The 25,602-nt window shown below is 30.8% G+C and overlaps 1 protein-coding gene across 3 annotated transcripts in view; it reads left to right on the top strand.

Annotated features, from left to right (window-relative positions):
• The window catches only part of LOC124360307 (protein DDI1 homolog 2-like), a 36,576-nt gene extending 11,512 nt beyond the window's left edge, over nucleotides 1-25,064 (top strand). The window contains exons 2-7 of one of the 3 annotated variants that reach the window (XM_046813812.1): nucleotides 9,976-10,185; nucleotides 11,484-11,738; nucleotides 12,811-13,043; nucleotides 13,884-14,073; nucleotides 23,781-23,887; nucleotides 24,849-25,064. In XM_046813812.1, the coding sequence (XP_046669768.1) occupies nucleotides 9,976-10,185; nucleotides 11,484-11,738; nucleotides 12,811-13,043; nucleotides 13,884-14,073; nucleotides 23,781-23,887; nucleotides 24,849-24,929 (1,076 nt within the window). In that variant the 3' untranslated portion in view covers nucleotides 24,930-25,064. Of the gene's footprint in view, nucleotides 1-9,975; nucleotides 10,186-11,483; nucleotides 11,739-12,810; nucleotides 13,044-13,883; nucleotides 14,074-16,329; nucleotides 16,413-20,733; nucleotides 20,890-23,780; nucleotides 23,888-24,848 lie in introns of those variants that run through there. The other 2 variants (XM_046813813.1, XM_046813814.1) reach the window with 2 other exon arrangements.
• The last annotated feature ends 538 nt before the right edge of the window (nucleotides 25,065-25,602 follow it).

Here is a 25,602-nt window from a genome sequence, read left to right as displayed (position 1 = left end):
AAGTTAAAAAAAACCACTCAGATGGAAGCAGAAAAAGATTTGCCCAGGCCATGAGAGCCACAGGTGGTCCTCAGCTACAACGTTTAATACAATTGGCCTAGGACCGAATCTTGTTGATTATAATACTCAGGACACCATATTTGATCACATGGGATGTATAACCAATGATAGTTCAGTTATGACGTTCCTGCCCAAATGCCATTAGCCTCAGATGTAAAAACCAGTGGAGAGCCACCGGTGGCTCTCATGGCGTCACGTATAGAACATAGTGAGAGCCACCGGTGGTCCTCATGGCAGTCAACGTGTTAAACAATCTAAACACATTTTATATATAATTTTATTATTAAATTCAATGAACCCCCTTAAATTAAAATTAATGCAGTTAGTTTTTTTGTGTGTTGAGAACTAATTTATTCCTGTAAAACCACCATTTTAAAGCTTCCAGGTCGGTTAAAATTTTTCTTTCTGATTCTTCCCACGTTCTCACTTAAATAGCAGAGGGCCGTGTCATCCGCGAATGCGGTGATTTGGCCATTTAATGAAGAATTACAAAAGATCATTGATATATACAAGGAACAAAGTTGCTCCCAAGACCGATCCCTGGGGGACTCCGTGCCTGACTACACCCATTTTACTCAAAAACACCCTTGATTTTAACACATTGCCTTCTGTTTTTGTAAGTAGCTGGAAAAACCAAGCATGAGCTACCCCACGAACCCCACAATTATATAATAATTCTCTAATTAAAATGGCATGGTTGACTGTATCAAATGCCTTCTGTATATCTAGAAAAAGTCCACTCACACACTTACCACTATTAATACCTTCATTTAATTTGCTAACAAAGTCTAAAAGAGAGCCCGTTCTGTATTCATTCCCACTCTAAACCCATACTGATTATTTGCTAAAAAAATCTATTCTATTCTATTTAAAAAGCTAATAAGTTTTTCTTTCATTACTTTTTCTATTTATTTTGGAAAATGTTGAAATCAATGAGATCGGGCGGAAATTTGAACAAATGTTGGGCGAATTACCTTTATAAATTGGTATTACAACAGCCCTTTTAAGACTCTCAGGGAAAATTCCGTGCTAAAACTTAAATTGATAATAAACGTAAAGACTTCAGCTATCCTTGAGCAGATATGCTTAAACTAAAAAAGAGTTCAAACCATCAATCCCAGGCGATTTTTCCATTTTTCAGAGACTTAACTATTCTCACAATGTCATCACAACACACCGGTCCTAACAACATTGATGACCTCTCTTGAACTAGGACAAAATTATTTTTGTATTGGCAGTTCTCCCAAACCATTCGGAATTGAGTTATCCTCTATTATGCGATCAGCTACCGACAGAAAGAAATCATTAAATTCGTCAGCAACTATTTCTGGGTCTGAAATCATTGTATTATTAATTTTTAAACAAAATATATCATTCTTTATGTTCTGACCAGTCATATTCTTAATGGTATTCCAAGTAGCTTTATGATTACCAATATTGTTCTCCAGTTTATTTCTATAATAGTTTGATTTAGCTAACTCAATTTTTTGCTTCAAGCTGTTCCTAAAAGAATTATAATATAACCTACATCTATCATTTAACGACCTATGTTTTACTTTTTTATACAACCAATTTCTTTTTTTCTTATTTGATTACAAATGTAATCATTCATCCAAGGCTTTAATTTGCGATTTCTATTATTTAATTTATATACTTCTTTACATTGTTCAATGCAAGATTTTATTTTAATTTCAAATAAATCATACGCCACAGAAGCGTTATTCTGCCTATAGATGTCAGTCCAGTCCATATTAGTCAACATACGTCCAGCTTATCGTAACTTATAACAGTACAAAGTAGCAGCGGCGGGCTCGGCTGCGGGGCGCCCGGCCAAACGTAGCCGCAACGACGTCATGTAGTGTCGGTCACATCGGCCTCCACCACAGCCGCCTCCACCGCACACGGTCGCTTGTCTCTACATGACATCCTCAAGTAGACATGATCGATATACACGATCGTGTCGTAGCAGTTACTCTTGTCGGTTGAGTTTACAAGTGCTTCAAACCCATAACCAGCCATCATTAATTTATAGTTGTCCACATCATTATCATCTGTCTTTAATAAATCAATATTTATATCACCCATCACAATACAGTTTTTTTACAGATTTATCGTTTTTGTTTAATTATATTAATTCATTCAATTTTTAATTGGTCATCATGGTTCTTCAGAGTGAGAATATTAATAGGTTGCGTTATATTGAAATGGAAAAAAGATATTTTTATGTAGTTGGAAGTTACCAGGTGTTTTGTAAGTAGATTGTAAATTCATATGGAATTAGGAAGTTATGGTTATGTTAGTTTTACTAATTTATAATACTTATATTTTTACTTTACACTATTTTTTTGTGGAAGTTTGGTTAAATTTGTTTGCATTATTTTAAAATTTCCTTTTTTTGTACACCGGTAACAAAATTCATGTTATTAACCTAGTGCAATTGTCCTCTTGATCATTTCAATGTAAGGTTTTAGGGGATGAAAATAGCAAATAATGACTTTTAAAACATTAGAAGTGTACCTAATTTTCTTACAAGGTAGTAGGAAATTATCTTTTGGTAACTACTACCTTGAGGGATGTTTTTCATTTGTCATGATCAGCACGGGCAGCACCTTTGCAAAGGTGCTGCCCCACACTGATGGCCAGAGGCACTTGTTTCAGTAGAAGTGCCAAGAAATTGAAGTTGATACAGTAATTGTAAAGAATTAGCTAAACATTGTAACAAAAGGTTTTAGTATGATGTGTGTTTTATTTTTAAAATTAATTTAATGTAAAAGTAGCAAACATCAATAATAAACTTTATGACAAAATTCGAATTACAGTTTTTTAATGTATACAAAATGAAAGAACGTTGGTTTGTTAAGATTAAATTAAGTTAAAGAGTCTTGGCTATATAGTAGACTCTCACTAATTCGGCAGATATCAGACCACAGTATTGCTGGATTAGTGAAAACGCTGGATTATTTTAAGGCCATCAATACAAATACTTAAAATGTACAAAATGTGTATTTTATTATCTAGACTGAAACTATTCAAAATGACTATTACAGTACTTGTGTAATAAATTTAAATGACTGGCATTAAAACATTTTTGTTAAACATTTTTTTACATATGTGATAATTGGTTTTTATCAATGCTGTACCACACTATAAGTAAACATAACAAATTACAGTGTGAAAGGTCTGTTCCATTGGAGTAAAACGACTTTTGATTTTCTTTTGTTTCTTGGTTTAAAAATACACTTGTAATTCTTTCTCTTGAAGCTTATTTAAAATAAGAATATCACTAGCATACTCATTATTTTCTTCTGCCCACTTCACAGAAGTTACAGAGGTATTCATCGCAGCATTGGGAAATAGCATGTTTAATAAACCACTCTCATCTGCATTATACTATTGATCGGGAGTTAAGTCTAATTCCTCAATGATTTGCTTATACGTTTCTTTGAATGGTTTGACTGCAGCAACATTATACGATAGTGTTTTGCTCGTCGTACATAACCGAATTCCGAAATGCTTTTTGAATTTTTCATGTGCTTTGAAGTCTTTTCTCTATTATTTTCTCATAGAATACCTTTGCGTTTTCTTGAAGAATCTGAAATTGGTGTGTGCTTGTTTTGTTCTTGAAGAAACGAAGCGTATAGGCTATTCTCAACCTGAGGAAATTCGCCCTTTTTCAATGTTTCCTGGCGCTTTTCACATTGTCACTGCTTTTGCAAAAAAAAAGTATTTTCACTTTTCTTTCGTATGTCATGTATCACTGCGTGACCGATACCGATATCATGTATTCATTTACAAGGTTAGCAAGCTTATCGTCTTATCAAGTCTCTTAAAAATCTCGTTCTTCTGAAGCAGAGATAAGATTTTATGTTTTTGTTTACACTGAGACATTTATCACTTACTGTCTTGAGATATAAATTAAGCACAGTAGCAATAACACGGATAACACTGGCACTGTTACCGTGAACAGCGGATAAAGCACGAGACAACTGAGCGATTGTAGGTTATTTGTTTACACTGTCTTTAGTAATGTGTCTCAACTTGAATCCCCCACTCCACACCCATCAAAATTCACCGGATTATTGGAGTGCCGAACTGGTGCAGTGCTGGATTATAGAGGGTCTACTGTATTGCTTTAAGGAAGTTATGAATTCTTTAAAACAAGGGAAATTCTCCTTAAACAAGGTGGGATTCTTCCGTACTACACAGTGCTGGGATATTTGAATCACAACTTCCTATCAGCTTGATGGTCTTGGGTAATATATTTGATTTTTAGTTCCAAATTTGTTAATGATTTAATCTATTACATGAAATCAACACATTAGTTCAAACAAATATTTGTTAATCGACAGTAATCAATTTTATACCTTACAAGACATTTACAGAACATAATGGTTTGATTTGGTACTAATTTCTGTTTCTTTTTAAAAAGTACAATACTCTGCATCTATGTGTGTGTAAATTATATTTAGATGATTGAGGCCCAGTATAATTAAATTTCCCAAGTAGGAATTTGTAGAGCCATCATACTTTCTATCTCTACATTGTATGTAAGTAATCAGTTATGTCAGGAATAATAACATTAAATGAACTATTATTATCTAATTGAAACCATAAAAGAAATAAATTATAGTACTTATTGCAATTTATAAGTTTATTCTGCAATATCCATTATTAAAAGTGTGCATTTGTCTTAAATATTCATTTAAATAATAAAAGCCATGGTTTGTAAGGTAAGTTACTGTTTTAATCTTTAAATTTTTATCATTTAATATTTTAAAACAATACAATATAAAAGTAGTCTGTTAGCAAGCATGTAAACTAACAATGGACAGTGACTGCATCACGAACTGTGCTTACAGTATTGATTTCCTTCCAGCAGTCCAAGAGAATTTCCTGACGCTTTTCACATCTAGGTAGATATGCTTATTAATGAACTCCATTGTCAGTGTAAGTAATGTGCCTCACAAATTGTTGGTCAGCAATGTAAAAATTTTCCCTCTCAGTGCAATGAGCCATCCTCCCTTGTTAATGTAACTGCACTCAAGATCAAGGTCAGTAAGAAATTTCCTTGAGTATAAGTATTCTAAAAGAGTTTGATAGTAGTAACCAAGAATAAAAAAATGAAATTGTTCCATAATTACCAAATAATTCAACACCAGATTACAACATCCGACATCAGAGGGAATCCCACTGATTAGTTATTGTAATAAGATTTAAAATCTTGGCACTAATTTTATATTGAATATTGCCAGTAATATAAAAGAAAAGAATGGGAGAAATGATAAAAATAGGAGAGGAATGATGGGAAGTCTATTTTGCACGTTGTAGGTTTGGATGATCTACCTGATCTCATAGTGATCAAAGCAGCTTTGTCATCCAGAGAAATTCTTATGGTTGCTTTGGAAATTTCCAGGGGTAATTTCTGTTAGTAGCTGAGACAAGAATACAAACTAATGAGTTTTATAATGAAGAACTCTAAATGTATAAACTAATAAGTATAAAGGATCTGACAGAATGAATGCATTATCACACATATGGTGGGACTTCTTTTTGGTGTTTTACCCCAAAATCAATAGGTTTTTTTCATTCAACTAAAGAGAATTATATACCAATTTTGAAGTCTCTAAGATTTTTCTATCAAGAGTTATCACAAAGTCAGACAGACTGCTCTTGGAGCTCTTGTTCCCAAAATCAATAGGCTTCTTCCTTGGACCAAGAGGAATCTATGTACAAAGTTTCAAGTCTCTATGACATTTCTATCAAAAGTAATTGCACAGATGGCCAAACAGACAGACGGGCAGTATTAAAAAAAGACAGACTTCATATGGTACTTTGGTATTATCAGGAGGCCACTAACTTTCGAAGTTTTTCTTACTGGGGACCTAAAAAAAACCTACATGTCATTATGGACCGGTTCTTGTTATCTACTTCCTTAAAGGAAGCGCTACCAGCAAGAAGAAGGCCACTCTGTCCTTATCTGTTACTAGATGATATAAGTAGGTTTGGATTAGCTTATCATAAATATGTTCCTAGTAGCATCAAAGTTAAAGATAATCTTTACTAGCGGACCCGGCACGCTTCGCTGCGCATTTCAATAAGTTTCCCGCGGCTTCGCACGCAATTTCCCGTTGAAAACAGTACACTATATTCACTTATTCATTTTCTATCACATTCTAAACATTGCTGAGATAATTGATAGTCGTTCCTTCGTGAGCTTCTTGGGCGCATTATGAAGGTATGTACCACATTCCTGATACTTCTGTCAAAAAAAAACAACTAAGGTTGATTTTATAACATTCTTTATATTTGTAGCCAACGTAAGATAGTAATTATGATATCTGCATTGCTCTTCTGATCAAGCATGAGCATGGTTTATATTAAATAAATATTGCAGTTAAAGGTGAATTTTTACGTCAAATTTGAATTGTATTATCTGGATAGTAAAGTCTATGTTTAACAGTGATTGCAGAAACAGTTTAAACAAAATTTGTCGTTTCTCTTAAGCTTACTCTATGCTTTAAAACTATAAGTGTAGTAATTAAATTATATATAAATATATTTTTTGTCGCATTATATATGTTTACAAAGAACAGCTGATTAAAAATTTGAAAAGACTCTTTCACTTAATAACTATGTTTGCTGCAATGCATTTCTTACGGGTATTTCTGTAACCAGTGGGGCGGAATCCTGAATCGGGAAAGGGATAAAAAGTATCCTATAACCTTCTACAGATCAAGACGAACAAATTTAAAAAAAAATTAGGCGAATCCGTCCAGCCGTTTGTGAGTGATGCTGTTACACACGAACAGTTTCATTTTTATATAATAGATGAGGGTCTATGTGATCTGAGCTTGAATTTTGTTTTTATCTCGAGGAATGTATTTCTTTTTTGTAAAAATGTGGGGCTCTTTCGAAGCCCACCCACACTGATGGCAAGAGGTTGAAATACTCTTTTACTGTATAACAGTTTTACATAAAATAACTTTGTTCTATTAGTTTTTATGCATTTTAATACAATGATTGAATGTTTATTGTCATATTAAATCTTACAATATCCAGCTATGCTGGTAAGACAGATGGCATAGTCATAAACAGAACAATAATAAATATTGTTGCTACTACGTAATATTAACTAATACTATTGAAATTAAACATTATTAATTAGACATTAACATAAAATTTGTTTGAAGATGTCACACTAATACATTAACATAATAAACACTGAAAGATTATTAATACAGTTAACAAATAAAACTATAAAATCATTAGCAATATAACAAATTTTGCAATCTTTCCAACAACCACTCAGTCAATTGGTAAAAAGCAATAGCAAAATGGAGATTATACATTATATTAAATTGTTTAAGAGAAAATACTGGATCTAAATACTGTAACTAGTACTACATTTTTATCATTTAGAATTTCAGATACCTTATAGTAGGCTTTTTTGACCAAAAGGATTTTTAATCCATCTAAGAACTCAACGTACAATATTTGTTAGATATTTATTGTAAGGTTATGAGATTATTAGGCATTTTATTATAAAGTTTAATACCCATATAATAAACACTTTTCAAATATTGCTGTGGTTTGTATGTGATATAGTATTAGCAAATCATTATTTCTGGTATTGTGGTGGTGAATAGTCTTTTCTGTAGAATATTAGTTAAACTATCATGAACTTGACTCAATACACTTTATACATGTACGCATATGGGACAGTGAGAATCCTCAATTTTCTGGGCAAGAACTTATTGTCCAGAAAATGTCATTATTCTTATAATCTTTTTTGGAATTTTAAAACTTAGACTGCTAGTTCTGCAGAACCCCACAATAGAATTGAGTAAAAATATCCTTATTGTGGTTCATTTTTGTTTTAAAACTTAAGATATGTGTAACACAGCTCACATTGATGATACAAATCGTATTCAGTTTTTTACATAAGCTTTTTATATGTTCTGTCCATGTCATGTGTTCATCAAAACAAACTCCTAATAGTTTCATATCTTTGCAATTATTTATTTGTTTATCTATGGTAACTGTAAACATGTGTTCTCTGTCATGTCTGTTTTTAAAGTGAACAATATTTTGTTTTTGTAGCATTCAGAACCATTTAATTAATTCCAAACCTCTCTTCTAATTTAACTATAGTTTGTTTGACTAATAGTCTTATATCACATGTAAGTTCTCCTCCTTGATTATTATTACTGTGGTGTCATCAGCATATAAAACTAATTTTGTATTTATGTCTTGAAGTAGATCACAGTAAATATTATGTAAAATAGCCTACTTAAGCTTTGACCAAGGTTTCACTGTATACAGTGCTGGCCAAATTATTAGACTAAAGCACATTTTTTTTGTTTTTTCTTCTCAATTTTTACAAAAAAACTATTTAATTTCATGTTGGTATATGTTAAAGTATATACCCTCATTCGTGCGTTACTTTAGAATAGTATGGGCAGAAAATTTTGTAATTCTATGTTGTCGGGTGGCAACACTACCTGTTTTGTTTATCATCTACCTTTACAAATCTACCAGCTGCATAACTTCAATCAGGTAACAGTTAATCTTTTATGTGGTTAACATGTTTTAGGTTCAGTAGATCTTTCTATTAGTGTGTTCTGTTATTATTAAAGTAAGTTTAAGGTCATTTGTGAGTGTATGAAACCACTTTTTTACTTCCTTATTGGCTATTTATAAAATTATCAGAAAATGGGTAAAAAGGTGAACCTTTCACCAAGGAAATGTGCTGTGGCCAAGGTTCTTTTGGAAGAACATCATTACACACAAACTGAAATAGCACACAGACTAAATATTTTACAGAAGTCAGTTAGTAGGATCAAGAAAACACTTGATATCAATGGTATTTATAAATCCAGCCGTATCGGAAAATGTGGCCGGAAGAAAGCGTTAAGTTCAAGGATGGCCAGAAAGTTGAAAAACATGACACTAGTCAATAGAAAAATTACCAGCAAAGTTCTTAGTGACCAGTTAAGAGATTATGGCACACATGTTTCGCCCAGGACCATCAGAAGAACCTTAAATGAACAAGGTCTTCACGCATGCAGGCCTACAAAAAAATAACATTGGCAATGGCTAAGAAGAGATTGGAATGGGCCAAAGGGATTCAGTTCACTGATGATGATTGGAACAAGGTACAGTACCCTCAGGATTCAGTAGTGAACTGCGCCGCGCTGATGTCAACGAAAGAAAAACTTCCCTCGAGATAGTACCTATCAGTAAAATATCAAATTCTAGAGGGGCTGATCAGAAATATAAATTGAATTGTAATGGAAAGGCAATTATGTACCGTGCAAAAAACTTAAATAATCATGTGATGCTACGCGGCCTGCCATAATCGGGATTCTCGAGAAAGATAAGATAACAGCGACAACAATACCGATCACAATACCTGGAAATGCTTGTAAGTTTGTAATTTTGTAATTAAAGAGTTGTTTTTTCCTTCTATCATGTTTGTTTCTATAAATTTATATTTTTGTGTTCTTCATACTGGTGTGGTCGGTATAATCCCAAAGTACCTATTTTTGTTAGATTATTTGGCAGAAATGCTAGGAAAACTAAAAGAGATTTAGATGTTTACAAATCATACCTTGAAATGAAGCATCTTATAAAAGTTTAATTGTGAAAAGTTATACACTAAAATGTGATTGAATTAATATTAATTATTTTTATGGCACGGAAATCTTTTGGTGGCTCCCAGCTTAAGTGTTAGAGAGAGCTTCCTAGCCCCAACTTCACCTGGTAAAATAAGACTTACTTTTTTTGGAGTTGGGGTTTGAAGGCTCTTTCTCTTGTACCTCTTTCTCTTGTAACTGTACTAGATGGAGGAATGCTGATGTAATGAAATACTGTTATTTGTTAAGTGACACATCACTAACATGTACTTTGATGCAGGTCCTCTGACAGGTCTTGACTTCAGCAGCATCCAAGTTCCTGGAGCTGCCATGTCTCCCACGAGTGGCCGGGCTGGACCGGCCGGCATTACTCCAAGGATGGATGACCCAGCTTATGTCCGAGACTTGTTCATGGCTAATCCAGATCAACTTGCACTGTTGAAGCAAAATAATCCTCGACTTGCTGATGCATTAGCAACTGGTAGACTTGGTTAGTTTTGATTATCCTGTACATTTATATAGAACATATCAAAAATAATATAAATAAATACACCTGAGCATTTTTGGTTTGGAAAATAAAAAAGCATTATTAGTTCAGACATAGAATACTGAACAATTAATTATATACAGAGGTTATCTGTTTGATTGTTCCAGAATATATATTCATATGATGTTTTTATATAAAGTGTAATATTTAAATGTTTGAATTTGTTACCTGTTGTCGAATAGTCATTTCAGACTCGGAAGCTTGCCAGTGTGGATCTATTTGGTCTTACTTTCAAAGAACAACATAATTAATTATTCATGCAGTAAACATGTGTCAATATCTAGATGAAATAGGAACAACTCCTACTTGTCCGTTGTATTTGTTTGCCTTTTAACTCTTCAGTGCTGGACATTTTATTGTGATTCATGCGAAAACTGCCAGGGCTCTATTTGGTAAGAGTGCATGGTTTTAGAAAATGTGCTCTACTTTATTTTATTTTTGAAAGAAATTTAAGGTATTCCTTGTATTTTTACTAATGAAATTGTGTTTAAAAATTCATTATTATTCAGTAGTTCGTTTTTAAATCAGTAAATTAAACAAAATAAAAAAACATTCAATTTTCTAATGCCAAATTGTACTAAATATTATTAAAAAGCACATTTTTTCATAATATGAATTAGAAAATATTCTTATTGGTTATATAGAGAATCTTGATAATTGAAACATACAGAACCAGTATCCTGATAGATTATTTGGATTATCCTTGTTAGAAGATTTTGGATTACTGAAGGTATTATTATGAGATTGCTAAATAACCTCTTAGAAAATGTTATTTTGGTATTCAGTGGTATAAAAATGGTATATAAATATTAACATTGTGTTAATGGAAGGACCTATTGAGTTTGTAAAACTCTGGATTCAGTTCTGATTAATTTAAAGTTGTATATTTCTGGTTTATAAATCTTTTTTGTAGTTTTCCTTTTCATATTTGTTCTTTTCCAAATCTTATGTTAATGTAAAACATTTAAAAAAATTTTCTAATTGTATTAGTCAAAGCTGTTTAATTATCTTCCTTTTTCGTTAAAAATGTTTACCAGCAAAAATAATGTTTTTATTATTCTTATATTTTTGTTTCTTTAGTTTATGTTCGTACATAATTTAATAATAGTTATGTAGTGTTTTATATAGTTGTGAATTTAAGTTTTGATATTTTGTAAAAATTATTTTTTATAAAAATGTAGTCTGTTCTTTTGTGATAGTATTTTAAAAATATATACATTGTGATTTTGGTTGGATTTTAGAAGTGTTCGCTAATGTTATGAGGGAACAAATGAAAGAGCGTGAAAGAAGACAGGAGCAAAGATTGAGGATGATGAATGCTCATCCTTTTGATACTGAGGCCCAAAGACTCATAGCCGAAGAAATAAAGCAAAAGAATATTGAGGCAAATATGGAGGCAGCTATGGAATACAATCCTGAAACATTTGGAACTGTGGTTATGCTTTACATTAATTGTAAAGTTAATGGATATCCAGTCAAGGCATTTATTGATTCTGGTAAGTAATTTGTTTATGGTTTTTTATTTTAGATTAATATTAGTGTATTGAAGGAAACAGATGTTTTTCAGACATTTTCCAAAATACATGATAAAAAATACGTGATACAAAAAAAAATCAGGTGACATTGGCAAATGTCCAAAAACCCATTTCCTTCACAACCCATAGTCAAAAATGAACATCAAAGAATTAGTCTAGTTTTCTGAGAATGTTAAATGTTATTTTTTTTTAGTGAGGACCAAAAATATTGTAAAAATAAACTGGAATATTATTTTTTGGGCATGTACAAGAAATGTTTTGGCTTTGTAAAAAACATATGGGTTTGTGAAAAATAGTTAAAATTGGTTGCAAATAACATTTTTACTCGGTTTTTTATAATAACAATATAAAACTCAGAAGGAACCCAAGGTCACAAATATACAGTCTATACACACAATGTGCATGTATTCAAGGGAGACTATAACCTTGTGGTTTCAGTTAGGGTGAAAGTTGTCTTGTTTAGATGTTTTTATTCATTATGACTATGCAGGCAATAAATGCATGGAGAAAATTTAAATAGTTACTGAAGTAGCAATTGGTAAATTTTCAGCCAGAAATATTGTAAAATAACATTGTACCATGTTCTTATAATAATAAAAAGTTTGTAATGGCCCAGATATCATTACTTCACGTACAATTATTTTTAAGTTGGAGCGTGCACGACGGTACATGCTCCATAAAAATTTGGATCCCTAAAATTGGTTACACTGATCTAAAAAAAAAAAACGAACTATAAAGTAGTTAGTAAGCCTATATTGTTGTTCAAATTAAAAGAAAATCAAATATAATCAATATTAATATATACTAGTATGTAGTGATGGGCTGAAGCCGAATCCTAAATCTTGAATCCAACGAATCTTTAATAAAGATTATGCACATATGCTTTCGTTTCCCTATCAATGTACTTAAAGACCAGTCACAACTTTAACTCAGAAATAACAAATTTAGATCTTTTACACACTTTATTATGCTTAAAATTTTTGATCACATTTAGTTATTTATATTTTGTGAGATTTATATTGGTCTTGTGTAGGTGCACAAACTACGATAATGTCAGCTGCATGTGCTGAGAGGGTCAACATCATGCGGCTGGTTGATACACGATGGGCAGGGATTGCCAAGGGAGTGGGAGTTCAGCGAATTATTGGCCGAATTCATATGGTTCAAGTAGCCATTGAAAATGACTACTTGACTACATCATTCTCTGTATTAGAAGAGCAGCCTATGGATATGCTTCTGGGACTTGATATGCTTAAACGGCATCAGGTAATAATATGTACTTATTATGTAACAAACACATTTTCCTGCGTACATTAATAGTATGTAAAGTTGCTGTGTATTATCTATTCATAAAGAGTTTTTAAAATTTATTTATTTTACCTTAGACAATATTTTTACAAGCCAGTAACATCATGACTATCTTTTGGTTTCCCACCGTGTTAAAACATTGCTAACACAATTTATTTTTATCTTGAGATTTTCAGCCTTGTCATTATGGGATTAAAGTCGTGATGTAACTGGCTTCAGACAACCTACACTCAATTATTATTTTTGATCCTGGATCAAAAGTCTTCAAGACATACCAATCTGCAGTTTTTAGTCAATGAGCCTTATAAACTTTTCTACCATTTCATAACCATTCAATGATTTGATTACAAGAAAGTTTCATTATGATAATTTTTTACCATCAGTCAATAAATGTCATCTTCAGATAATGTACATCCTTCTTTGAGTCTAAAAAGTAAATACAAGTTATTGAGGCTACAAACATAAATATTTCTTTAAATTGTGATGTATTTTTAAATTATCAATATAGTTTTCTTCAATATTTAAAATTTCATGGAAAAAAAGAAACTTACAAATTAATTCTTTATTCCTTGCAACGTACCCTTCAATTTGAACACACACACACACACACACACATATATATATAAGTAAAAAAATTGATATTTTATAATTAGATTTGACAAAGTGCTCACATTCTACCAATACGTATCCTTTCTCTGAGCAGTTTTTACTCCTGCCACTCAGAGAGCTAATTTATATTAAATACCTTAGCAACTAGTTAATGTTCAGATAAAATTTTAAGACTCATATTTGTTTTAGTGTTGTATAGATCTAAAAAAGAATGTACTCCGTATTGGAACAACAGGGACTGAAACCCATTTCTTGAGTGAACGGGATCTGCCAGATTGTGCACGCCTCACCTCCAACGCTGATGATGAAGTCATGGAGACCATAGAAGACAAAGACATACAGAAAGCAATTCTAGCCAGTCGCCAGACAAACCCCTCAGGTAATCTAAGTACAGCATACTAATGTGTTATTTACGCCATTCTTGTGTGTAAACTGAACATTTGTGGAATATTATGTATGGCCTTTTAAATGATAATAACTATGCCGACTGATTTAATGCAAAATACTCATTACAATCATTAAATAAAATATCACTTCAAAGGATTCACGTGCCAAGTGGAGAGCTACAAGGCTTTATTCTGGGTCCATTTTTATTTCAACATACATACTCTTTCATCTCCTTATTTAGGTCTCATCTGCAAGTTCTTCAAAAGTGGTATTGTTTAATGATGATATATTTCAGTTGTATATATTTACATGTACAAATTTCTCATTATATGAAATAAATTTTCAATTTTGATGATAGTATTATTTTTTGTTTGCTAAATTTAATGTTGTTGAATGTGCTGTCACAACGGAAGTATATCATCATTAAACAACACACACACACACACACACACAATATGTGTATATACTATATATATATATATATAGAGCTTAAAAACTCGACTTAAGGCATTTAGTTATATTAATGGTGTTCAGCCTGTAATCAGTTGACTCACTGTACAGTATATTTCGAATATGGCACACGCGCAAGGGCAGTACAAGTTGTTCTAATTGTAAGCATTACAGGAAGTGTTAACTTGAATAACATGTGTTTGATATTGTATTGTTAACCAACTAGGCTTTGTGCCTTTTTCTCCACCTCCTGAGGTGACTGAAATCTGTAACTGCTCAGTTACTAACTCAATATTCATATTTAGGTCAAATTTTATTAAATTTATATTTAGGGACAACGGCACAAATCCTTGTTAAAGTAGCAACTGTTTACTTCTATTTTAATGCGTAAAGTTACATTTGTTGGGAGTGTGTTACGCTCTTGCAATTGAACTTAATACAGTTTTAGAATGATTTAAAGTAATTAAGTGAGTTTTATGAGAAAAACTTAATTTAAACTTCTAAACAATTTAAACTTAATGAAATCTTAATACAATAAATATTGCCTTCAAATTCTAAAGACATAATATTGTAAGGTATCAATCAATATTGATAGTAAATAACTTGAATAGTTCAAATGGATTCACATAAGTACAATAAATAACACCAAAATAAATATTTAAACTTAATTTGTCAGTTAAACGGACACTGCATCCACATAAATGAGTATAAGTACTAAATATAACCATAATATAACCCACAAATTGTTTAATAAATGAAATGTAATTCCGTATAACTTTGTACATAGGTAGTTATCGTTGCTAATCATAGTCACATAAGTAACAAATGAAAACTTTGCAGTGTTTAAAATATAAAACTTTATTTATATGATATTTCCATAGATTAGATAACCAAAGTGCTTAGCCTGCTTTACCCCATTTACAGTCTTTCTAAATATTTGTAGAAAAATGCCTTGTTATTTGTAAATTGTATGTGGTAAAGATGTTATTGTTTTAACTGCATTAATTCATTGTCGTTTTATGCTTTGCACTCAGGACGGTCTTTTAAGAAATGTCTTTTGAGCACTTGGCCATTCCGGTTTCTGTATTATTATAACAACACAGAATACTACAAAAAAGTGATTGGCCAGCTGTTTGAGGTATTTGGTAAAAAGAAGAAATAATCTAAGCACGGCAAATAACTAAAATATAACTGATCTGACAAAGGAATGGCTGTGGCCATCAATCTTGTCATCTGAGCACAAAGGATAACCCTTTGGCATAGTTGACCAAAACTAGCAATTAATAATTTGGCTGAACATGTTACTGTTTCCTGTTACGTTTCAATGATTTGGTTTGGAAAAAATACTATAATTTGTCTCACAGTCCAGAATAATATAAATACATTTTTGGTAGTTGATTCCAATGTTAAGTTTTGTTTGTTTCTTAAGTTTTAAATAAACTTCTTCACTTTAGATACTTTAATGAACATTTCCTAGAAATTTTGCTTTAATTATTGAAATTGTCGTTAAGCTGGCTATTTTAAAGCCTGCACAAGAAGTTGACAATTTTGAGTATGTCTGAAGCCTAAAAACAAAATATATTAAAAGTTATTCTTTAGTATCAAGAGGAAAAATGAGATTTTGATAAACAATTAAAAATTTGTTGTAACAAAACTCTCAGTTAATGATGCAGGAATGTGGTTTATACAAAGCATTTTGGATAAATAATTTGTACTTGACTAGCCAAGAAGTAGGTATAGCTATTGTAGATGTTATTGTAAGCAGCACAGAGTAAACTATAGTGGTGTGTGTTGCAAGGCCTGGCGCACAGTATAAACGAGTGTTGTCACATGATCCCAGTCTTCCCATCCACAGTGTGAACTACATCATTTTACGCTATGGTTTGTTTCCTTCACTTTTCCTTTTCTCTTCGCTATTTTATGAATTTCCTAAATAAATAATATGTTGATCACTTGAACAATCGAATGAAAATATCTTATTTTTATAAGAACATATGAGTGACTTAACATTAAACAAAATTAATGACAAACGCAGTAAAAATACTTATTATCTCGAGAATGGGATGTGGAAATTTTAAGTTTAAGTTTTTAAAGAGAGACCAAATAATTAAAAATAGTTGTGTTATTACGTGGTGTATTGTGCAAACTATCAACATGATTTTTTTATATTGTAAAGATCACAGAACTATCACTCAACTTACTACTCATACTTCTCTCAAAAATGTGATTGTATTGACTTCCTTTGTCCTCATTTACTTATTTCAAGAAGTGGCAAAGTAAAGAGTAAGTACTTTTCCAAAATAATATATTTAGATTAAACATATTGTTTTAACAGTTTTTTCTGATATGTAATTTATGATAACTGGCATGGTAAATTTATATTTGTTTCAATAATATTAGGTTTTAATATTATAATTGTTGTATATTTTAATTCCAAAAATGATATATTTCTTCATAACAAACAATTGGATTCAAGTAGTGTGTAAATAATTCCCAGCCCAGTTGTGAAACATAATGTGGTGTATCTTTAAATCTGAACATTTATTAAATCTGACAATAACAACAGCATTAATTAAATTATAAAAAAACTAACAACTATGTTTATAAAATTTCCATTAGGCAGTATTACTGATGAAGTAGGTGCATCTTTTTTCAAATTTTAAAATTATTTTTAAAATATACATTTTTTTAAAATAAAATTTAAACATTGATCAAAATTGGACCAAAATGCTAATAAAAATTAATAAGTACAATATTTTGTGCATACATTTTACTTTATTTAAATTCCAACTTATTGTCATAAAACTTTACAAAAGAGTGACAAAGTACATTGAGCATTTGTTGCCAAGTCATATTAAATAAAAATACTAATCTAATTCATGCGTAGAATTAAAAAATATGCAAATAAGTATATTGCATAATTGAACAGACAATATAAATAAATCATTGTTACATGTATGGCAGTATTATAAATATGAAAATATATTACTACGGAGTGAAACAAGAATTTAAAAAACTAATGTCACTTGTAAAAAATCTTCTATTGAGTAAATCAGATTTTCCAAAAGACAGGTGTAAAACTCTGACAAAAATATGTTTGTAGAGCAGTGGTTCCCAAGGGGTGGTCCAAGGACCTATGCTAGGGGGTTAGTGAAAGGTAGATACACAAGTCAACACATCTAATAAGAACACCACGTGACAGCAATTAAGAAGATCTAATAAATTATGTTGAAATTGTTCTTATTTTGTAAAAGTTTAGTGTTAAATGTAATAACATGGGTGCATATTTATCTGTGGTAATTAATTGTACATTATGGCAATAGCCATCAGGAAGCAGTCGCACTGCTAGTTACTAACATTTATTCTCTATTAAGCCTGAGATATTTAGCTATACCAGCTTCGTACTTCAATTGCTATTTCTCTAGTACAGTAATCCTTTGTGATCTACTTGAGACTTGAACCTGAGACTACACTAGTCTACAGTGGGAGAAATGTAATATTTCTAAAAGATTGAAAAAACTTATAACTTGCCGTGAGAAACTGGTTATTCGTGGTTAACTGTGGTGAAAGTTATTGTGTGGGTGCAGAATGCGTAACCAGTTGGTAAAACTTCTACATTTCAGATCAATTGATAAGATCAAAAACCTTTCTCCATTACAAATAGTCTATTGCCTAGTATGAACTCAATCAAACTTGCGTGCAGAGTTAGTAACCAGTTATTTGCTTTGTGGCGACCAATTCTACTGACTTGCCACATTGGCAATAATGTTGTGATACAAATTAACCTAGAGTGGTCCACGATTATCAACAGCTGAGATATGCTATGCAGGCAAATCGTTATGCAACGAATAACAGTTTATTCGTATCGCACATATACAATGAACTTTCACACAAGTAACTAGTTTATGGCCAAGTAATGATCATGAATTTTCAATAACAGATGAATTTTTCTTAATTAAATGTATTGAAGTGTATATTTTTAAATGTAGATCCTCCATTTTGTAAGTTGTTAAATAAATGAAACTGGAACAAATTATAGTTTAAGGTGTCATTGATGTCTGTTCTGGTAGTTTTTTTAATTCCACGTGTTTTTATTTTGTTTATAAATGTAATGAACTTAATAGTCAAGAAAAAGGGCTTCTAATGTGTATAAGTATAAATTAAAAAAGCTATCAGCAGAATCACTTTTGTATTCAGTTGTTAATAGTATAATGTGTAAGTCTCTATTAGCCGTGAACAACTACTGGTACAACCCATTGTACTACTGGTAGATGGTGGTGGTGCATGTATTGAATCGAATTGGAAACTGATTTGAATTTGGGAATTGATAACAAAAAAAAAACAATTAAAATTAGTTGTACAACGACTGTGCAACAGCTTCTGTGCAGCTGTTCATGTCTCAGCTGGATTGAAGGGCATTGCTGTATGTGCAGCCTATTAGCCAGACACAGCTGGTTGTACAACGACTGTGCAACAGCTTCTGTGCAGCTGTTCATGTCTCACCTGGATTGATGGGCATTGCTGTATGTGCAGCCTATTAGCCAGACACAACTGGTTGTACAACGACTGTGCAACAGCTTCTGTGCAGCTGTTCATGTCTCAGCTGGATTGATGGGCATTGCTGTATGTGCAGCCTATTAGCCAGACACAACTGGTTGTACAACAATTTTGGTTTGTGAATGTGCAGTAGACTAGAGCATATGATGGAATTGAAAACTGTGAAAAAAGTTTATTCCTGTTCTTGGTCTGTGTACTTGTTGTTACTTGCCAATTTTAAGTTCCGTTTGGAAATTTCACAGCTGCAGCACTGTGGTTGGTGTCCTGTGTTTGAACATTGTCTATCTTTATCTGTTAGCAAAAGCCACATGTACAAATATGGCAAAATTCAGTCGTTTTGCTATCTGTTAATGCATATTTCAAATGCCCCCATCAATTGTGAAAATTATCAATTGTGATGTATGTGCTGTTATCTGTTTTCTTGGTACAAAAGCCATGAAAGGACTTGAAATTCTCTGTCAGAATTGTAAAGTATAAGTACAAAATATTATGAGTGATGGAAAGGCTTTTAAATGGGTAAGAGCTTTAAAAGCTGCCCAAAAGAACAGTCATAATGAGACAAGGAGTAAACCACCCTCAATGAATTACCAAAGATATGGTGCAGAAAGTGAATAATAAACTGAAAATAAACAAACGTTTCATAATTTTTTTTATTATCAGGAGACTTTTCAAGTTTCAAGAAGTGTCTCTATGACATTTTTATCAAGCAACATGTTTTGCTGTGTGGAAATATCCGTCCATATGTAGCAAAACAAACTCAAGATCTCATCACAGCATATTACTAGAAACAATTTGATAACCCCCCGAGCAGCCTCAATTTAGTGCCCAGAGACTAGCATTTGTTTCTTCATCTGAAAAAACATCTTGAAGGTCAGTATTGTAAACAACAATATTGTGAAAATGATCCTGTTCCAGTCGCTATTAGTTCAGGATTTCGCTATGAAGATATTGAAGTATACATAAGATCTAATAGTATATCCAATCAAGAAAACACAATGACACTCGAGATAAAACAATTTAATCTGTACAAAATGGAAGCTTATGTTCTTTATTTCTATAGTTGATTTTCAGGGTTTCACTGTAAAAAGAATTACGACGAATCTATTTTTAACAAGGTCACAGTTGTAACTTTACACTGCGCCATTTTGTATAAATTTAATCATGTTTTTGTCATTTTTTGAGAAACTAATTGTGGTACAGTTAAAATGGAAAACTTGCAATTGTAAATATAGCCATCTATGTAGGGAGGTAACTAACTATTCAAATGAAGAAAGTTCTGACATCCTGAAGTAATTAAAAATTTATTTTTATCAGCAAAAAGGTCATAAAATGTTGTGTAAAATATAGTCATATGCGAAACCTAGGACTAACATAAGTGTTTCTGAAACTTATGACTTTTTTTCATTAATAAGACAGGAAGCAATAGCTCCGTACTACACAGTGCTGTTTCTAACTGAGATGATATCGATAGTAATAATTGACCAGGCTAAAGTTTGCTAGTCAACTATTTGTCACAACGGTGGTACAAGTTGTACCACTAGTTCTCCATGGCTACTAGCAGCCTAAGATTGTAGTTTGAAGTAGTGAGTAATAAATCCTTGATCCTAAATTTAATAGTTAATTTTATGTGTCCTTATTGTTTCAGATTCCAGAAAAAAGTGAAATTTTGTTTTCGTAAATCAATATTGTGGTTTAATGGAAGAAAAATTATATATTGTTTTTTTATTATATAAATTTGTGTGCATTATAATTATAAGTATAATTGATTTTTTCTCAATAATAAAAAGTTCCTGGAAATTTACTGGAATCAAGCATTAAATTTATTTGTTGTGTATGTTTATTAAGCCACAGATTTGGAGATTTTGTAGTTATATTTCATCATATCAGTTTCTATGTAATTTTTTTTTATGCATATAAATTGGAGCACAAATGTTTAGGTTATAGTTAAAATGAATTTATTATTGAAACATGTGCTCAATCATCTAATTCCACATCACTGATAAAAGCTATACAATTTAATTCCAACCATTCTTTAATGTATATAAGCCAATGTTTCTGTGTGAAAACCAACAGTTTTTCCAAAAAATTTGGAAATAACATTAAATAAAGGTTTTTGTCATATTTATTTTCATGTAATTGCTGTACTTTACAGGTCACTTTAAATATAAAATTTAATAAATAGCATGAAAGATTAAAAACACTGCAAATAAAAATGTAAATGTCCAAAATTTGCTTTGATTGATATATAACTAAAAAATCAGTTATAATGAGATGTTGGGGTTTTTATGATACTGTATGTGTGTAGTAAACTTAAAAGGAGAAGTATTTATATTATCACTATCTAACAAAAAATCAACACTACAAAACCTGTAAGTAAAAGCAATTTAACCCTAGATTGTGGAGCTGAGATGTGTTCACATTTTTATTGCTGTACTCTGGCAAAGGTATAATTATTTAATTGTGTTGTTATTTTACACTATATCACAATGATATTAGTACCAATCAATTCAAGAGATTCTAATCTATATATTGCATTATAATTTGTGTCTGTAGATGATATTTAATGACCGTTGTAGTAAAGAGTATTCAAACTTATGAAATCCATCTTTCAACCTAGAGGTTGGAGCCCACAAAATGCCATTATATTGAGAATTACATGTAATTCTTCATAAGATTGTGGTCTAACATAATATTAGATTTCAAAAAATCCTAAATTTTTTTTTATAATGACTTAAATACTTTACAATAGTTTTTATTTGTCTACCAAACCTTGATTGTGTAATGTTTTGCATAAACTCTTTGTATATGTTTATTTTGTTGTGTAATATCAATAAATAAGTATAATATGATCACAACGTTACTCTTTCACAACGTTATGATCTAACATATTAGATCTAAAAAAGTCATAAAATGTTTTCATAATTTATTTTTATGTTACAGGTTATAACTTTTTGTGAACAAAATTTATTTAATATATGGGCATTTACATATTTTGTTATCACCCAGTATTTTAAAGTATTTTAAATTTTTTGCATTTTCTTTTAACCAAAGTGTTGTAGATGGGGAATCAGTATCCTAAAGTACTATAAAAATAAAGTTTAAGGATACATTTTCGCTAGATTCAGTAATTATTTACAAAGCTTGCAGTTTCATGGAAAATTGTTCTGTGTTAATACATTTTAAAAATATTTTTTGGGATAAAATATTATTATTTTCTAGAAGTGTACAAAAAAATTCTTATTTGAATTTTACAACCACTGTTACAAATACAATGTAATACACAGTTGTGAGTATGCAAATAAACAAAGAAAAATTGCCATAAATCAATTTTACTTTAACTGAAATATACTGCATATGATGTTATTTCTAATTTAAGTGTACACAAACTTCCTATTTTGGATTTTGTTAGAATTTTTTTTAATTTCCTTTGAGTGTTGAAAGTAAGAAATTTTATAAAAAAACTTTATGCCGCTTTCCATTCTTGTACCAGCTGATACTAACTAACCTTCCAATATTAGGCAATTCATAAATGGTAAAATTAAAATGAAATGTTTGAGTATGCGTTGATTAATTTGCACTTTAGGAACTATAATATAACACATAAGGACAAAAAGATTTCATGAACCTAGAAAAATAAATTAGACATGTTCTACGCAGAAAGTCTCTTAGCGACACAGATGGCTAGAACACGTATTGAGTTTCAACAATCACCAACCTGTAATAATATATATATGTATTAATCTATTGGAGATAAATTGGAATCTCCTCTTTCTATTGGTACTAAAGACATTGTGATAACAATGCTTTTTATACATCTAAATTGAAAAGTGGGCTACAGCAACAAGCGCAAGTAGCTTCACTAGTACTTGAGTTAAACTCAGAAAATAAAATTTTATTAATGTTGATATAAAAATTATGTTTCAAAATCCAATAAATACCACACCCCTTTTGTCACGAACAAGTTATAGCTATCAGTAGCAGTAATGGGGAAAAAAGCAGTAGATAAATTATTGTGCTTTCACCTCGAGGTAAAAATGTATGTTTACACTGTTTCATTGTTGATGATCTGTTACCTATTGTGAGGAAACTATTGGACATACTCAATCAGATTAAAGTTGCAAAAATTCACTTATTTATTATCTGATTTCAACATACATTCATCATTTGATTTTTTTAAACTTTTATTCCAAATTGTTACTTTGGTAAAATTAACAATTTCTGAATACTTTAGTTTAAAAAATTTAAATGGCTGTCTTAAAATTTAATTTAGAGATTCTACCAAACTGCTTTTACTGATAGATCCACATAAAAGGTTTATAAAGATGGTTAAATTAATGTGGTTGTGTTAAAGTTCGTTATTAAAAAATACACGTCTAGACAGATAGACAGTAAACGAAAAGTAATCTACCCAGACTATTGAATGCATTTAATTTTTGGTTTCTCTTGGTTCAAGGGACAATATCCCAAAATTTGTAGTGAGAGTTTGGAAACACTGTGTATACTTTACTTTGAAATTCTCAAATGTTATACTACATAATTGAAATTAACTATGGTGTAAAAATCAATTTAGCAAAATGTCGAAGATCACATTACTTGCATTCTCAGAGTCAGCGCATGGGCAGCATTGAATATAGCTGTGATATTTGAGTCAGATCAATTTTTCATTTCCTGTAATGTTAAAATCCTTTGTAGGTGCAAGTACAAGTCAGTTGAATCCATCAACATCCGTCCTGGAGTCAGACAGATTTGGAGAGCCGGAGGTAAAAGAACTTGTGAATCTTGGATTTACAAGAGAACAGGTATGTTTACTTTTTAAATATTAATTTTTAGTAAAAAACTTTAAATAACTCCAGTGATCCAGAATTGATACTGATATTTACCAAGTTATGTACTTATTGTAAAACTTAAAATTTGGACATATTAATTATTAGATTTTTAGTGTTAAATAATATGATTACAATTTTTTCCCCATTAAATATTATACACATTTAATGTTACAGTTTGTAATAATAATATCTATTATTAATAATAGTATTATAAAATTGTACAATATTATTTATACATAGAAATTAAACAAAAGCTATAATTTTTAAATGTAAATATAGTATTTATTAAAACGTCTCAATCAAGATGTAATAGGACATTTTACTCTTTGTTCATCTGCCTTTTGGCAATATTAAATTAATATAATATTTTATTTTGTGACATCTTCTATCTTTATATTAAATACCTTGATCTATATTATATTTACAGTAAGATCTGTTATTTTCATAAGTAAAAACACAAGATCATAAAATAATACATTTAGGTTGGGTTAAAAGGATTCATTATTTACTCGTATTTGTTTTTCTTAATAAGAGTTTCTTTAGGAATTTGTGTGAAATCAAAATAATAATAATTGAATAAAAGTCAGGTTGAAAAAATAAGATAGTTATGAAAACATTGCATTCTGTTTCTATTGTATTATGTTAGATCTAAAAATTTATAAAAAAGGTGACTATTGATTTTCATCTTAAAAGTTTTTCTTAGCTAAGCTGAGATTTAACTACACTGTTATTTTTTCCCATTTGAATTGATCAAATCTTGTTCACTCTTTTTATGTCATTTCTTAATTTTTAAAGATACATTCTAAGTACATTTTAAAAAATTTGTCATTGGGAGAATTCTTTCCAAGCAGTTAGGATTTGTTTTATGTTTCATTAAAAATTAAATACTCAATATAAATGTTCATCATATTTATTTATATTAAATTGATTGCAGGTGATTGCAGAGCTACGTCGCTTTAATGGTGACAAAAAGCAAGCCACTGCCGCACTATTTGCAAAGTCACTCAAGTTTTGAAGTGGTGCACGCTCAACGTTATCCACAATTTTTCACTGATTTGAATTGTACAAGCAATTAGATTTTGTTAGTTGAATTTAACCAGTTACATTGTTTTATTGCTGTCATTTTAATAAAAGTGTTTATAAGTTTTTATATGTGGCTTAAAAATACTCTCCTGTTACTCACTAGTTAATTCTGAGTATCTTCATAGCTGTTATGTACCTCATTGATATGTACCTTCTGTTCTTTTTTCGAAAATTAACTTTTCACTGTTGTTTATTTGGAAATTATTGTGTTCTTATATTGTTTTGGAGACAATATTGCTTTTCAGGATATACACCAGGCGGAAGTAGTAACAATCATGGATGATTAATAATATGTCCTCAAAGACTATTTTAGAATGTGAAAGTTAGTTCGAATCATATGAAGACACAAGTGGCCTGTTTTCAACTGAACAATAAACTGACTAATAATAAACTCAATATGCTTTTAGATGGTGTTAAAGAAAAACACATCAGTATTTTGTAGTTACCTTAGATTGATTTCTCATTTTTAAAATCCACTTTCAAACATCATCAGCAAAAATAAAAATAAGAGTCAATATTACACACCATCTTGCTGGCTTGAATGGGAGCCAAAGCACAAGTTCTGTGTACTACTTTGTCTCTTGTTTCTTTAGCTGCTGAATATT

This window comes from Homalodisca vitripennis, chromosome 4 (assembly GCF_021130785.1).
Source record: "Homalodisca vitripennis isolate AUS2020 chromosome 4, UT_GWSS_2.1, whole genome shotgun sequence".
Lineage (NCBI taxonomy): Eukaryota > Metazoa > Arthropoda > Insecta > Hemiptera > Cicadellidae > Homalodisca > Homalodisca vitripennis.
The sequence above is the reverse complement of the archived record's forward strand: the minus strand, read 5'-3'. Positions and strand labels throughout refer to the sequence as shown.